Source organism: Choloepus didactylus, chromosome 15 (genome assembly GCF_015220235.1).
Source record: "Choloepus didactylus isolate mChoDid1 chromosome 15, mChoDid1.pri, whole genome shotgun sequence".
NCBI lineage: Eukaryota > Metazoa > Chordata > Mammalia > Pilosa > Megalonychidae > Choloepus > Choloepus didactylus.
Window position 1 is genome coordinate 68,861,236 of NC_051321.1, and position 14,934 is coordinate 68,876,169.

Here is a 14,934-nt window from a genome sequence, read left to right on the forward strand (position 1 = left end):
CAATGCTGTGCCATCGTCACCACCACCCATTACTGAAACATTTCCATCATCCCAAACAGAAGCTCTGTACCAATTAAACATAAACTCCCCATTTCCCACCCTACCCCGGCAACTTGCATTCTAATTTCTGCCCCTCTAATTTGCATATTCTAATTCCATGTAAATGAGATAATCTTTTTCCTTTTGTATCTGGCTTATTTCACTCAACATGGTCTCTTCAAGGTTTGTCCCTGTTGTTGCATGCATCAAAGCTACAGTCCTTTTTACGGCTGAATAATATTTAATTGTATGTACATATCACATTTAGTTTATCCATTGTTCGGTTGATGGACACTTGGGTTGCTTCTACCTTTTGACAATTATGAATAATGACATCAAGAACAACAGTGTACAAATATCTGCTCAAGTTCCCTGCTTTTAATTCTTTTGGGTATATACCTAGAAGTGGGGTTGTTACCAGGTCATCTGGTAATACTGTACTTTCCAAGGAACTGAAAAACTGTTTTCCATGGTGACTGCAACATTTTATGTTCCCAACAAAGACTGAATGAGTGTTCATATTTCTCTACATCCTTACCAACACTTATTTTTTTCTGTTTTTTTAATAGTAGCCATTCTGGTGGGTGTTGAAATGGTATTTCACTGGGGGTTTGATTTGCATTTCCCTGGTGGCTAAGGAAGTTGAACATCTTTTCAAGTGGTTATTGGCCATTTGTGTATCTTCTCTGGAGAAATGTCTATTCAATTCCTTTGCCCATTTTTAAATTGGGTTGTTTGTCTTTTTGTTGTTGAATTATAGGTGTTCTTTATTTTGGAGATGAAGCCCTTATCAGATAAATGTTTTCCAAATATTTTCTCCCATTCTGTTGGTTGTCTTTTCACTTTCTTGATAATATCCTTTGATGCATGAAAATTTTAAATTTTTCTGAAGTCCCATTTATCAATTTTTGTTGTTGTTGCTCAGGTTTTTAGTTTAAAATCTAAGAAACCATTCCCTAATACAAGGCCCTGAAGATGTCTCCCTGTTTTCTTCTAGGAGTTTTATAGTTTTAGTTTTTATATTTAGGTATCTGATCCATTTTGAGTTAGTTTTATATATAATGTTATAAAGGGATCCACTTTCATTCTTTTGTATACAGATATCCAGTTTTCCCAGCAGCATTTGTTGAAGGGCTGAATCATTTCTAATCTAAATATCTGACAAGTCTGTCAGCTTCCCTCCAACTCTATAGCACTCCTTTAATCAAGGCTTCCAGCCTCTGTTAACTGGTTTATTTTCAATATGAAGTCATCCTTCTAAAATGCAAAGTTCATTGTCATTTTCCTGCTTAAAACCCTTCAGTGGCTCCTAATTATCATTAGGAAAAAAGTCCAAACTCCTTATTGGGGTTTAAAGAATGCTATACAATCTGGCCCCTATTTTTTCTCCTGCATATAAGACCATATGGATAAGTAGATTTTTTTAAAAATTCATTTTTATTGAGATATATTCACATACCATGCAGTCATACAAAGCGTACATTCAATTGTTCACAGCACCATTATATAGTGTGTTCATCACCAAAATTAATTTTTGAACATTTTCATTGCCACGTAAACAAAAATAATAAGAATAAAAATTAAAGTGAAAAAGAACAAGTAAAAAAGAACACTGGGTGCCTTTTGTTTTTGCCCCCATTTTTCTACTCAATCATCCATATACTGGACAAAGGGGAGTGTGGTCCATATGGCATTCCCAATCACATTGTCACCCCTTATAAGCTACATTTTTATACAATCGTCTTCAAGATTCATGGGTTCTGGGTTGTAGTTTGATAGTTTCAGGTATTTACTGCTACCTATTCCAATTCATTAGAAAACCTAAAAAGGGTTGTCTATATTGTGTGTAAGAGTGCCCACCAGAGTGACCTCTTGGCTCCTTTTGGAATCTCTCTGCCACTGAAACTTATTTCATTTCCTTTCACATCCCCCTTTTGGTCAAGAAGATGTTCTCCATCCCACGATGCTGGGTCTAGATTCCTCCCTGGAAGTCATATTCCACGTTGCCAGGGAGATTCACTCCCCTGGGTGTCAGATCCCACATATGGGGGAGGGCAGTGATTTCACCTTTTAAGTTGGCTTAGCTAGAGAGAGAGGGCCACATCTGAGCAACAAAGAGGCATTCGGGAGGAGGCTCTTAGGCACAACTATATGTAAATAGATTTTTAATTACTGATTCAATTTATTATGGTTATAGTCTATGCAGATTTTTATTTCTTCTTGTGCCCATTTGTAAGTTATATTTTTCTAGGAAACTACCCATTTCAAATGTACTGGCATAAAGTTGTTCTGAGCATCACTTTTTAAATTGCTGCTGTATCTGTTGTTATAGGCACTTAAAAATGCCTAATATTATTCATTTTGCTCTATCATTATTTTTTTTTCTTTAGGTTTTTATTTCATTGCTTTTTCCAAGCCCATTATTATTTGCCAGCATACCTTGTGTAAACAAGTATGGGAGTTTGTGAGAAGTTTGTTTCCCTTTAGGTGTGTCCCACAAGTTTTAATATGTAGTATTTTTATAATTATTCATTTCTTAGCATTTTCAAATTTCCATCATGGGTTTTTCTATATAACTTATGAGTTATTTATAAATGTTTAAAAATGCCCATTTTTCAAAGTTCTCTTTCTTGTGAATGATTGCCCTTCTCCGTTCCTGCATGTAGATGGCCCGGGTTCCCACTTACTCCGCTCACCTTGTCCTCCACGCTCCACGTGGACCTGGATGCTCTCTTCCGCTCTCTGAAGGAAACCTGCTCTTCCGGCCTCTGGACCCTCGGTGCACTCCGTACCCTCTGCCTGGACGCTCCCTTTCCACCTTTGCTAACTCCTACTCAACTGTCAGGTCTCAGTTGTTTTAAATAATAATAATAATAAAAAGTAATTTCCTCTGGGAAGCCTCCCTTGAACTCCCAAGTCAGGATTAGATGGCCTTTCAGCTTTTCTAAATGCTCCCACGGCCCCCTCCCGTTACCTCTCATGCGGGTTTGAATGTATTATGTCCCCCAAACACCATTATCTTTGATGTAATCTTGTGTGGGCAGACGTATCAGTGTTGATTAGATTGTAATTCTTTGAGTGTTTCCATGGAGGTGTGCCCCACTCAACTGTGGGTGATGACTTTGGTTGGATAATTTCCATGGAGGTGTTGCCCCGCCCATTCAGGGTGAGTCTGGATTAAATTACTGGAGCACTATATAAGATCAGACAGTATCCTATCAGACAGAAGGAGCCAGCCGCTACAGCCAAGAGGAACACTTTGGAGAATGCACAGGAGCAGAGAGAGGAACTGCAGTCTACAGAGACATTTTGGAGATGGCCATTGAAAGCAGACTTTTGCTCTGGAGAAGCTAAGAGAGGACAAATGCCCCAAGAGCAACTGAGAGTGACATTTCGGAGAGAAGCTGAAGCCTAGAGAGGAACGTCCTGGGAGAAAGCCATTTTGAAACCAGAACTCTGGAGTAGACGCCAGCCACGTGCCTTCCCAGCTAACAGAGGTTTTCTGGACGCCACTGGCCATCCTCCAGTGAAGGTACCCAATTGTTGATGCGTTACCTTGGACATTTTATGGCCTCAAGACTGTAACTGTGTAACCAAATAAGCCCCCTTTACAAAAGCCAATCCATTTCTGGTGTTTTGCATTCTGGCAACATTAGCAAACCAGAACACCCCTATTGCTTCTTTTCTTTGGTCTTCCTCACTAGAACTGGAAACTACTTGGTGACCTCACACAGTATCTGGCACATAGTAGGTGATCAGTAAAAAGTTATAGAATGACTCAAGTGACTTCGATGTGCTGGTAAAACCTCCCCATCCTGGGGTCACAGAGAACAGTACGGGAGCATTGCTTCTTCCCGCCTCCCAATTACAGTCCTACCCACAGCGCGCCTCTGCACTGTGACACTCCGTCCCTGCGCGCCAGGTGCCCAGGTCCCTGGGAAGGTCTATTCTCGACTCGGCAGCCTCCTCTTGCCAGGCCACCGAGTCTCTGCACTGAACCCTCCTGCCAGCAGGTGGCAGCTGAAGCCTGAACACTGAACCCGACTGTCCGGCTGCTGTCGTTTTGCTGGAACCTGTCCTTGTGCGCTTAGGGTCGTGGTCTGGTTTTGGTGTACATGCCCCACACAGAGTTAAAACTAGGCGGGGCGCTAAAAGCTATTAAAGTAATGATTTTTTTTTAATTAAATTCAGTTTTATTGAAATACATTCACACACAATACAATCATCCATGATATACAATCCACTGTCCACAGTATGATAACATAGTTAAGCGTTCGTCACCACAATCTATCTCTGAACATTTTCCTTACATCAGAAAGAACCAGAACAAGAATAAAAAATAAAAGTGAAAAAAGAACACCCAAATCATCCCCCCATCCCACCCCATTTGTCCTTTAGTTTTTATCCCCATTCCTCCACTCATTCATACACTAGATAAAGGGGGTGTGATCCACAAGGTCTTCACAATCACACTGTCACCCCTTGTAATCTACATTATTATATAATTGTCTTCAGGAGTCCAGACTGCTGGGTTGGAGTTTGGTAGTTTCAGGTATTTACTTCTAGCTATTCCAATACATTAAAGCCTAAGACGTGTTATCTATATAGTGCATAAGAATGTCCACCAGAGTGACCTCTCGACTCCATTCGGAATCTCTCAGCCACTGAAACTATTTCGTCTCATTTTGCATCCTCCTTTTGGTCAAGAAGATACTCTCAGTCCCACGATGCCAGGTCCACATTCATCCCCGCGAGTCATATTCTGCATTGCCAGGGAGATTTACACCCCTAGGAGTCGGGTCCAACGTAGGGGGGAGGGCAGCGAGTTCACCTGTCGAGATGGCTCAGTTAGAGAGAGAGAGGGCCACATCTGAGCAACAAAGAGGTACTCAGGGGGAGACTCTTAGGCACCATTACATACAACTTTAGACTCTCCTTTGTGGTAATGAGCTTCATAAGGGCAAGTCCCATGCTTGAGGGCTCAGCACATCAAACCGCCAGTCCCAATGTCTGTGACAACATCAACACCAGTCCAGGTGAGGATGTCCAACACATCCACACCTTCCCCCAGATCCTCGGGGCTGGGGAGGGGGAGGCTGTAAATATATTTTTTATTATCTGCTCAAATTACTCTAGGATGTGTCACTATTTCACTCCAGCCTATACTAACCTACTGTATCTCACTTCCTATTCAAAGTTCCATGCAATTGTGGTGTTTGAACAAATCGACTGTAGAGTTGTACCATTTAGAAAATTTAGATCCTGTACCAAATAGATATCTATTCCCTTGGTTAAAGTAATGATTTTTAAAGATCGTGCACATCCTTAAACTCCCTCTTCCCTCGTAACTTCCCACTGGAGGAGAGCGAGGAAGTCCCCACAATCTAGTCCCCTCTGAATTGCTTTCCCTCCCCCAACCTCTGGGTCCAGTGTTTTCTTTTCTTTTGGGCTTTTATGTTGCAGCATCTGGAAGAACAAAAGATGATGGGTGGGGGTGTTAAAAGCCTAAAAGAACTGGAGATGAGTTTCTTGCCTTTGTTTCTTTTAAAGAAGTAGAAATAGCTTTGGGCATGTGAGAGGAATTTATTGAGGCACTGCTAGTATCCCTTTTACAGTGTTCAAGAGTTATTTTTAAATCAGTTTTTGGTGGTAGACTGTTTCTTTGATCATGTGTCTGCTTTGCGCCTGAACTTCGTGGGTGGCAATCTCACAAGAATTACATGAAATTAGAGTAGTGTTGTTAGGGGTGGGCAAGAGGTCTTCTGGGGGCAGAGGAGGGGCCACTAATCTTGTCTGGGAGAAGATCAAGGCGGGCTTGGCGTGCGGGTGGGGAGTGCAGGTAGAGCTGAGAAGCCAAGGAGGACTGGGAGGTTATTCTATCTAGGTAGAAGAAACAATGTGAATAAAAAGTAGGGAAGCATAAATCAGCTTTGTGTGTTCCCAAAGGCTTCCCAGCCCACCCCCCAAATTCTGCTTACAACAATCCTACTTGTCCCGCTCCCTTGGCGGCGCCTGCTCTCTTGTGGGCGACTTGGCTTGTACATCTCACTTGGCACATTTTACCCTGTTGGGCCAAAGTTGTGTGGCCATCCCATCTGAAGCACCAGGACCTTGTCCGATTCCTCAGGCATTCCCAGGAGCTCATGTATTTGGTTGGAATTCCATGTACTTGTGCTACGTGCTCTTGACCCTGGGTTTCAAGAGGCTGGTTTCAATCCTGCCATGCTCTGACTGTCAGCTTCCAGGCCAATCAGCAGATCTCTTCTTGTAGGGGAATGAATGCCTCACAAAGGCTGTGAAGGGAGCTTTTCTTTTAGGCTAGAGGAAGGAGGAAGATTGAGGGAAAGAGTGATTTTGAGATCTGGGGCAAATTTAAGAAAAGCTCACATTTTGCTGTTACCTCAGGCCTGGGGCAAAAGCCTTTACCTGGATGCCAGGGACACCCTAAGAGAAGAAAGGGTGGAAGATACATGAGGGAGGTGAGTGGCAAACTCCTTTGGGAGATAATCTAATTGACCCCCAGAAAGGATGCTGGAAGTGATGCTCTTCAGTTGCCCTGAAAGTGCTGGGATTGGTGTGGCCCTCGTGGAGCCCAGGTGCAGGGCTCTGCTGCCTCTGGCTGACGGGCATGTCCTCCCAATATTCAGAGACAGGGACCCTGCAGGAAGCCCTGGGATTTTGGTGTGGTGGTTCTATTACATCAGACTCGGGACACTGCCAGGCCAGGGGCAGTCACCTGGGGCTTCTGGAATCCCAGAGGAGCACTGAAGCAGAGTCTTTTGGACCTGGAAAAAACCTTAACATCCATTTAGCTCAACTCTGTCATTTAACGGATGAGGCAGCTGAGGCCCCCAGTGGGGAATGACTTGAGCAGGCCAAATGTGTTAGTGGCCGAGTTGTAACCAGGACTTGGGTCCATCATACGACGTTGGCTGTTATGGTTCTTAAAACTCAGGTCTATCATAGCAGGGGACTCCTGACATACTCCCCTGCCCCACAGTTCCTTATCGTGGGGCATGAGTAATCAGTGACTGTGTAACTTGTCTCAGGATGAAATGCTAACTAAGCCGTGCTGGGACAATGCCACCGCCAACCTTCAAATACCCTCGCTTTTTGTTTGTGCCTAAAATTGTCTTTCATCAGGAGGAACCAGACTCTGGTAGGAAGAAAACCGGTCTGCTGCTGGCACGATCTCAAACCCAGTGCAGAAGTGGAATGAAAAGAGCCCCAGAGGATCTAAAATAAAGGAGACAGGAGCCTTTGGGGGAGATTTATTGCAAACTGGTCTAATGAAAGTGGTATTTCTTAAGTGTTTAAGACAGAGGGCAGACAGGCTCCGAGTCGGGCCTCAGCTGCAGAGGCGCTCTCCCGGAGGGGAAACGGCACTTGCTGGGAATAGGAACTCAGTCACGGCCGCTCATTAGACACAGTCATGGAGGAGTCTTCTTAGGGAGCCTGGGAGGAAAAGAAGGGAGTGGAGAGAGCCACGAGGCAACTGCTTTACGTTCCAAATCTTCTCAAGTTCTCACTGAGCACATTACCCTCCGGGAGCAGGCCTCAGAGCCGCCCTGGGGAGGGACACAGACCCCTTCTCTGGCCCAGCTTCCTGCCAGCCCAGGGTGCCAGGGCCATCCTCAGTCTCACTCATCACAGACTTCCTTTTGCCTGCCAGAGGTTTTCCCAACTTGTAGCTTAAAAACACCAGCAGTAGGGAAAAGTGAAGAATGTTCTGTTAATATAAATCCATAGCAAAAATAATTTGAGAACTGAATGTTCCCAGGGTTGGCAGCTGTGTGGGATGATTCCCTATACTCTTTACCCACAGGGTGCTGAATGGGGCATGTTGTCGAAGGGGCCAAAGGCCTGAGCTTTTAGGACTGTTCATGGTTTTGAGAACCCAGGAGAATGATCGTGGGGCAGAATCAGAGCCTTGCAGGATGCTGGGAGAGGGAAAGGGTGGACCATGGAGATGGGTAGAATCCTGAGGTCGTTTTCAGGAGGAAGGGAACACTACTTCCAGAAGTAGCAGCAGAAAGATCTGTGCCCAGGCTCTGTTCAAAGGGCAATAGCGTGCTTGGGGTGGGGGTGAGGGTCCCCTTTTGCCATTTTGGTTACTGTTTGGGCAAAGCAAAGTCCCAGGCGGTCTCCTGTGCACACTTCCACATGGCCTGCATGAGGCGCGTGAAGCCCATGTCCTTTGGCTTCTCTAGGCCTCTCATCAGCCGTTGCTTCATGATGGAAACAAATTCCTTATTGCTCAGCTCCCCGTTGCCTAGAGGAAGAGGCAAACACAACAGGGATTAGTGGAAGCCTTGGAACAAAGCCACTGAGAAAATCCTGTTGTTCACACAATGTGGGTTCCAAAGCCCAGTGCTCTCTCACAGACAATTCAATTCTTTTGGCTTAAAATTAACTGGTTTGCCCTTTCTTTCATGTTTCTGACTGCAACTCAGTGACAGTGCAGTGTACTGTGACAAAAGTTGAGTGAGAATAAACTACATGTCAGGTCCTGTGCTAGGTGCTGGGAATAGAGATAATCAAGACTTTGTCAACTTGAAAGACTCTCAGGTTGTGGGAGAGACAAATTATTTCAACAGTGTGGTAAATGCTATATTTGGGGTAAAAAGAGGATGCTATGAGGACACAGAGGAGGAATATCTAACCCAGGATGGGGGTGGTGCAAGTACAGATCAGTAAAGGCTTCCTGGAGGTGACTCCAGAGTTGAATCCCAAAGGATGATCAGGAACTGGCCAAGTAAAGGGCACTGGGATGGGGAAGGTATTCCAGGTAGTGGCTCAGGCAAGAAGCAGCCTGGCTGCTGGAAACTACAGTACTTGGGTATTGTTGGAGACACAGAGGTGGGTATATGGCAAATAAACTACAGAGGCTGGCAGGAGACAGGTCTCGTATTCCCAGAAAAGGATTTTGTATTTTGTTTTCTAGGCAATGAGCACCAGGAAAGGACAGAGGCATGGGAGTAAGATGTAGTCAGATTTCCACTTTGGATAGATTTCCGTGGCTGGAGAGGTGAGGCTGGATCAGAGGGTGGCACAACCGGAGTGTGGGAGCCAGTGAGGAGGCTGATGCCATAGCCCACACGAACGATGATGAGGGGTTCTCATGGTGAATACCAAAAGCAAAATCTCGCCCTTGGGTTAAACCCATTTTCCCAGAACCTGCCATCCCACCCTCTTCAGTGGTAGGCTCCCAGGACCAGAAGAGACCCTTGGGGGGCATCTGGTTTAACCAGATGTCACCTCAAGCAACAGTAAACATTCCAACAGCAGAGAGACAGTCACCCTTTGGCCAGAAAGCCTAGGAGTAAATGTCTGCTGAAGAAAAGAATGGCAGCCATTCTCCGAGGAGATCAGGCAACAGAAAACCGACAAATGGGCCTCTACTAATGACCAGTCCATGAAGAGAGTGGAAAGAGGGAAGGAGTGGCTTACTTTGGTAGAGGGGACCTAAAAATCTAAACTGGTCCATGTGGCTGCACAGAGCATGGGCAGCCTCAGAGCCAAGATACCTCAGGTAAAATAAAGTACCTTCGATTTATTTACATAAAGCACACAAAAAAAACCCAGGTAAAACTAATCCACAGTGTTAGAAGTCATGAAAGTGGCTACCCTTAGGAAGGCAGCTATGTGTGGCAGCTTTACGGTCCTGGTAATGTGATGTTTGTGGATAATGCTAGTTACACAGGTGTATTTGGTTTTCAAAAATTCATCCAACTGTACACTTTGATATTTATACTTTTCTGTATGCATATTATATATCAATATGATATGCTGAAAAACGATTAATAAAATAAATGATCATGAATGGAATTAAGAGAACAGAACGATCTAAATAAAATTTTTATACTTTGTATGAAAAGAAGCTTGAAAATGAAAAAAAAAATTCATTCAGACTCCTGGAATTTGCTTCCTGTTTCCCTAAGGAGAGCTGACGGGTCTGAATGGATTCTGTTAGGTAGGAAGTGGGTACGTGTATGTCATTTGTGTGCACGTGTGATCTGTGAGGGCAACTCTATGATTCTATGATGAACAAGTCTGTACAAAGATCAGAATTCTCTGTACTCTGGCATTTTGACTTATGATCTTGCACTTGTAGAAATAACAATGGCTTTTTATTTAATATATTCCCTTTTTCTCTAGATTAAGAAAATAAGTCCCAGAGATGTTAAATGATTTTCCTAAGGTGATTCAAGTAGATACTGACGGAGCCTGCTTCTAAAAGGCTGGAAAATGAAACATCATTTCCCAGAACTTCCTAGGAGAAGAGAGGAGCTGAGAGGCTGGCTACCTTTATTCCATATTCATTTCACAGATCACCTCTCAGATGCTACCTCAATGTAGACTCAGCTTCAAAAATTGCAAACATATTTTTTGGAAAAAATTCAAACCACCAAAAGTGATTAGAGTAAAAAAAATCTGGGGAAAATTAAAAACCTCCACAGCAGTGCTGTGCATTAACATTCTCTGCAATGATGGTAATGGTCTATTATCTGTGCTCTCCAGTACAGCAGCCGCTAGCCACTACTGAACACTTGAAATGTGAAAAGAGAGACCGAGGAACTGAGTTTTTAATTGTATTTAATTTTAAGTAATTTAAACTTAAATAGCCGCCCATGACTAATGGCATGTATTGGCGAGGGCAGCTGTAGAGAATAACCCACCTGACCTGAGGATGAGGCCATCTCCTTATCCTAGCTTGGGGGCTTCCTCTGAGTCGCCCTTGGTTTGTGGGTGCAGGCTGGAGATTTAAACAACTTATGTTCCCTATGCATCAGTGGATGCCTGTTATGTGCAAAGTACTACTCAAGGTCCTAGGTGGGGTCCAAAGGTAAAAGGACTTGTAACTACCCTTAAAAAGCTCACAGTTTAGGAGGAAAGTTAAGTTACATATGCAGAGACAGAGTGTTATATGTACTAATGCAGAAAAATTGAGCCAAGTTAAGGAATGAAAAGGTCATAATAATTCATTATGCTGGGCCCAAAAGGGAAGGTTTCCCATAGGTTGGAACTTTTGAGCTGGTTCTTGAACCCCATATTCAAGGGAGAATAATGGAAGAAGAAGAAGAATGAATCCTGGCCACAAGACAAGCAATGGAGGTACTATAGTACAGAGGGAGGCTCTAGAGCTTTGGTTTTGCCACCTACTACCACTACCTTTGTGATCCTGGAAAAATTACTTAACCTCTAATGTTATTAATAATCATACCCACACCAGAGGGTTAAACGAGCAACTTAGCACAGTGCCTGGCTCAAAGGAAGCGATGACAAAAATGTGTCTCCATTGTCAATATTTTTATTGTCTCAGCCAGCACAGCTGAGAAATAATGCCAGCGCAGAACCAGGATCTCTTAGATGGGCGTAACAGAGGGCCACAGTCACCAGACCACTGTGTGGAACTGGAATGCTAAGGTGATGGAATCTGAATTACTGAATGTGCTCTGGGAGATAGAGCAGTACTGTCTCCTTCCTAGACACACAAATATTCACATGCTCCTAACCTACTGAGCCACAAGTGTGGTCATATATTTTTGTTTTCATTTTTAAGATCTGTATGGTCACTAAATGAATTTAGTACTATAGGCAAGTTGGAATTATAAGAAGAAATGGAAAGCACAAACCAGGATCGGGGGTTATATTTCTCAATGCCATAATGCTGAGGGCCGAGATCTTGATGTGGGAAAGAGGTAGTTTGAAGAGGTCTGGGCTAGTACTTTTGAGCTGTCTGCAAGGTTCCATCATAAACAATGTACACTTCAAGGGCAGTAAGGCTCAGTTTCCCTATTGATTCCCGAGGGCCCCACTCACCATCACAGTCAAAGAGTGCAAACACCACATCACACACGTGGTCTGAGAGTTCCACTTTAGCCACTGTCCTGGCCACCTGCTGCATGGTCACTGAAAGAAGAAAGATGCTGAATTAGCATAGCAGAGGGACTTTCATTTTGTTTTCTCTGTATGGGATAAAACTGCTCAGTTACAATCAGTCTTCAACTGTGTTTAAGTCATAGTTAAGAAAAGGAGAATTTAATTTTTATCCAAACTCCTTTTCCTTTTCACCCCAGGCTCCATGCTTTCCTACTGGTGCTAAACTTTAGGAGGTATAAAGAAAACTAAGAATGCCTGACATTACTATTAACTCCTTCTTGCCATTTTTCTCCCACTGGAAAGAACATGATAACAAAAAGTCAAGGAAAAAGGCAGCAAAAGGCATGGGAGATGGGAAAAAGAAGGCCTGTCTGTAGCTTAAGTACACTAAGACTTCACCCTTCAGTTACTGATTGACAGCTAAGTGCTTCTGGCTGCCATCTTCCTCAAGACCCAGTGTGCAAGGTACTGGGCTGGCAACAGTCCCCAGGGGGCTAACTCATAAGAGATGTTAACATATTCGAACTTGTAAGGTAAGGGAGGCACCTGCATGGATAAGCTCCTTGACCCGCTTCTTCCCTCCATCCTATTGGTTTTGCACCAGCAGCTTTGTCTTCTTCCAACTGCCCCTTGGGATGAGCACTGACCCTGTCTCAATAGGTCAGTATGGAGCTTTTTTTTTCAGATCTCAGCAAAAAATGTCTTGGCATTTCCCCTTTCTCTGACATTTACTGTTAAACACCAGCAATCATGTAAGAATTGGGTTCTCCTGAAAACAAGCCAGGCAGGTCTAGGCAATTTCCTCTGCCTTCTATCCCATCTATCCTCAGACTTGATTCAGCTACACCAATAAATTAGGATTATTGCTTAAAGACAATCTTAAGTGAGGTAAACTCAGAAGAAAAGGATTAGTTTCTATTTATGAATCAACTAGCAATGAAATGTTCTCTGTAAACATCGGATGAGATTCATCCAGAAGCAACGTGATGTAAAAAAATTAGAGACAGCATGCCTTCTTTGCTTATCTCATTCCTCTAACTTCATTTCCTGTTACCAGCCCTTGTTATTTTTTCTGCATTTGCTCTTCTACATCACCTCTGTCACCTCCGTATAGTCACCACAGCGCCCCCCCCCTCCAAGTCAACAGATACAAACACCAGAGTAAAGCAGAGGAGTGAGGCGATGCAGTAGAAAAACTGTGCTCTGAGTGCCAAGACGAGACCTCCACTCTTGGCTCCACCACCAGCTTGCTGAGTGACTCTGATGGAGTTGCTTCATCCCTTTAGGTTTAATTTTCTCCCATTCAAATGAGGGGATGCCACAAGAAAACTGCTGAGGTGGCTTAGTAGCACAAAGGATGGTTTGCTGGTGTTTTCTAGAATCTGTGATTAGCTGCTGAAAAGGGAGTTTGGTTATCTTCAAGGCTGCAGAATTCTAGTGTTTAGTACTTTAGCCTTGAAGGTTATATACTTGATTTTCTCAGTGGGCCCTAAAAAATTTCCTTCTTGCTAACTGAACTGCCCAGAGAAGGAACAGAAATCAAAAGGCCAATTTACAACGAGAACAGTAACTGTTAAGAGAACTGACATGATGACAGTTGGTCACTATACTTCCCAGGAGGAAAATCTACTATGGAAATTCAGCTCACCTCTGAAGATGGCTAAGTGAAAACAGAATTAGGTCAGAAGGAACAGGATGCTCTCAACTTGACAGCCTGCTGAGTTTCCCTTCCCTGCCACAGAGATATGTCCTGAGAGCAGAACTCCTGTGGCTAGTACGTGTTAGATAAACAAGAACACTCTTTGTTAACCATTCCTTTTTCTGTGTCTCACATCAATCCCACATTTCTAACTACCATAAGTGTAACTATGCTCCCTTCTCTTTCCTGGTTCTTCCATTCTCTCAGGGCACTTCCTCCTGCGATTCCAAGTGCCTATGGGAAGATGAGATCCTTTCCTCTAAATAAATCACTTACTAAAAATATCAAGGATGTCAGGGAAACCTCCCGATGATTTTTAGTGAGAAGCCCATTAAAGTGTTATAGAATAGGGACCTCTCGCTCTGGTGGCTACCAACAGGAACGCCTCATTACAAATGCCATCTCTTCACAGAGCAGTTATAGATCACACTCCGTCTCACACCAGGAGGGCTCCAACGTCATCACATCCGTTTTAGATTGGTGAAAACCTGGCTGCTAAGTCATTTTAACACAAATCACGGCAATGTTACCAGCCAGCAAACAGCCTAGCTGGAGTGTCCTTTCACAGTCCACGACCTTAAGATAGGCCTCCAGGGTGTGAATCAGAGCAGTGGAGAAACAAACATTTAACTAGCTGGTGAGCTGTCAAGCTGGCAGTACTTGGGACACATAGGAGACAGCAGCTTTTGAAGTACAAGCCGAGTGCTTGACAGCTGGTCCTGAGAGTTGGCTCATTCATATTTGCTTCCAACATCTCTGAATCAGAAATTCATAATTAAATCACAGCAAGCAGAGCTATTTCCTCCCCAGATTTTGACTTCCTTGTGTGGACCAGTTGCTGATAGTGGAATTCTGGCCTCCCCTGTTTGATGACGCTAATGGACTGATGGTTTGGATTCTGGGTCTTATTCTGAAAGATGTCTACCTGCAGCATGAAGGCATCCTGGAGGAGGCCTGGGTTTCCAAAGCCTATGCATTCCTTTTGTAGGGTCCTGGCCTGGTTGCCTGAATGAACAGTGGACAAGGGATTGGGTGATTTCTACCAGATTGCAGTGATGGAGGATTTGTAGAAGCAGGCTCAATTGGCATTCAGAAATATGGTACCATCTGGCTTTTTGAAAAGTCCAGGCAGAATCTGAGTTGTGCCAGGTCCCCTCAATTTACTCTCTGGTGTGGTCCATGACTGGACAATTTAACAGGAGAAAAACACATACTGAGTTTGTGTGACTATAATAATCAGAAGCTACAATATATAAAACTATCCAACACATTAGCTGAACAGCAGAAAGGAGAGTTCTGGAGTGATAATGGTC

At 43.7% G+C, this 14,934-nt stretch overlaps 1 protein-coding gene across 2 annotated transcripts in view; it reads right to left on the bottom strand.

The window, feature by feature from the left end:
* Nucleotides 1-7,296: 7,296 nt before the first annotated feature.
* Nucleotides 7,297-14,934, bottom strand: part of MICU1 (mitochondrial calcium uptake 1) — a 280,725-nt gene continuing 273,087 nt past the window's right edge. For both annotated transcript variants that reach the window (XM_037804432.1, XM_037804431.1), the window contains 2 exons: nt 11,863-11,952; nt 7,297-8,311 (listed from right to left, as the gene is read on the bottom strand). In XM_037804432.1, coding sequence (XP_037660360.1) covers nt 8,151-8,311; nt 11,863-11,952 — 251 coding nt within the window. In that variant the 3' untranslated portion in view covers nt 7,297-8,150. The remainder of the gene's footprint in view (nt 8,312-11,862; nt 11,953-14,934) is intronic.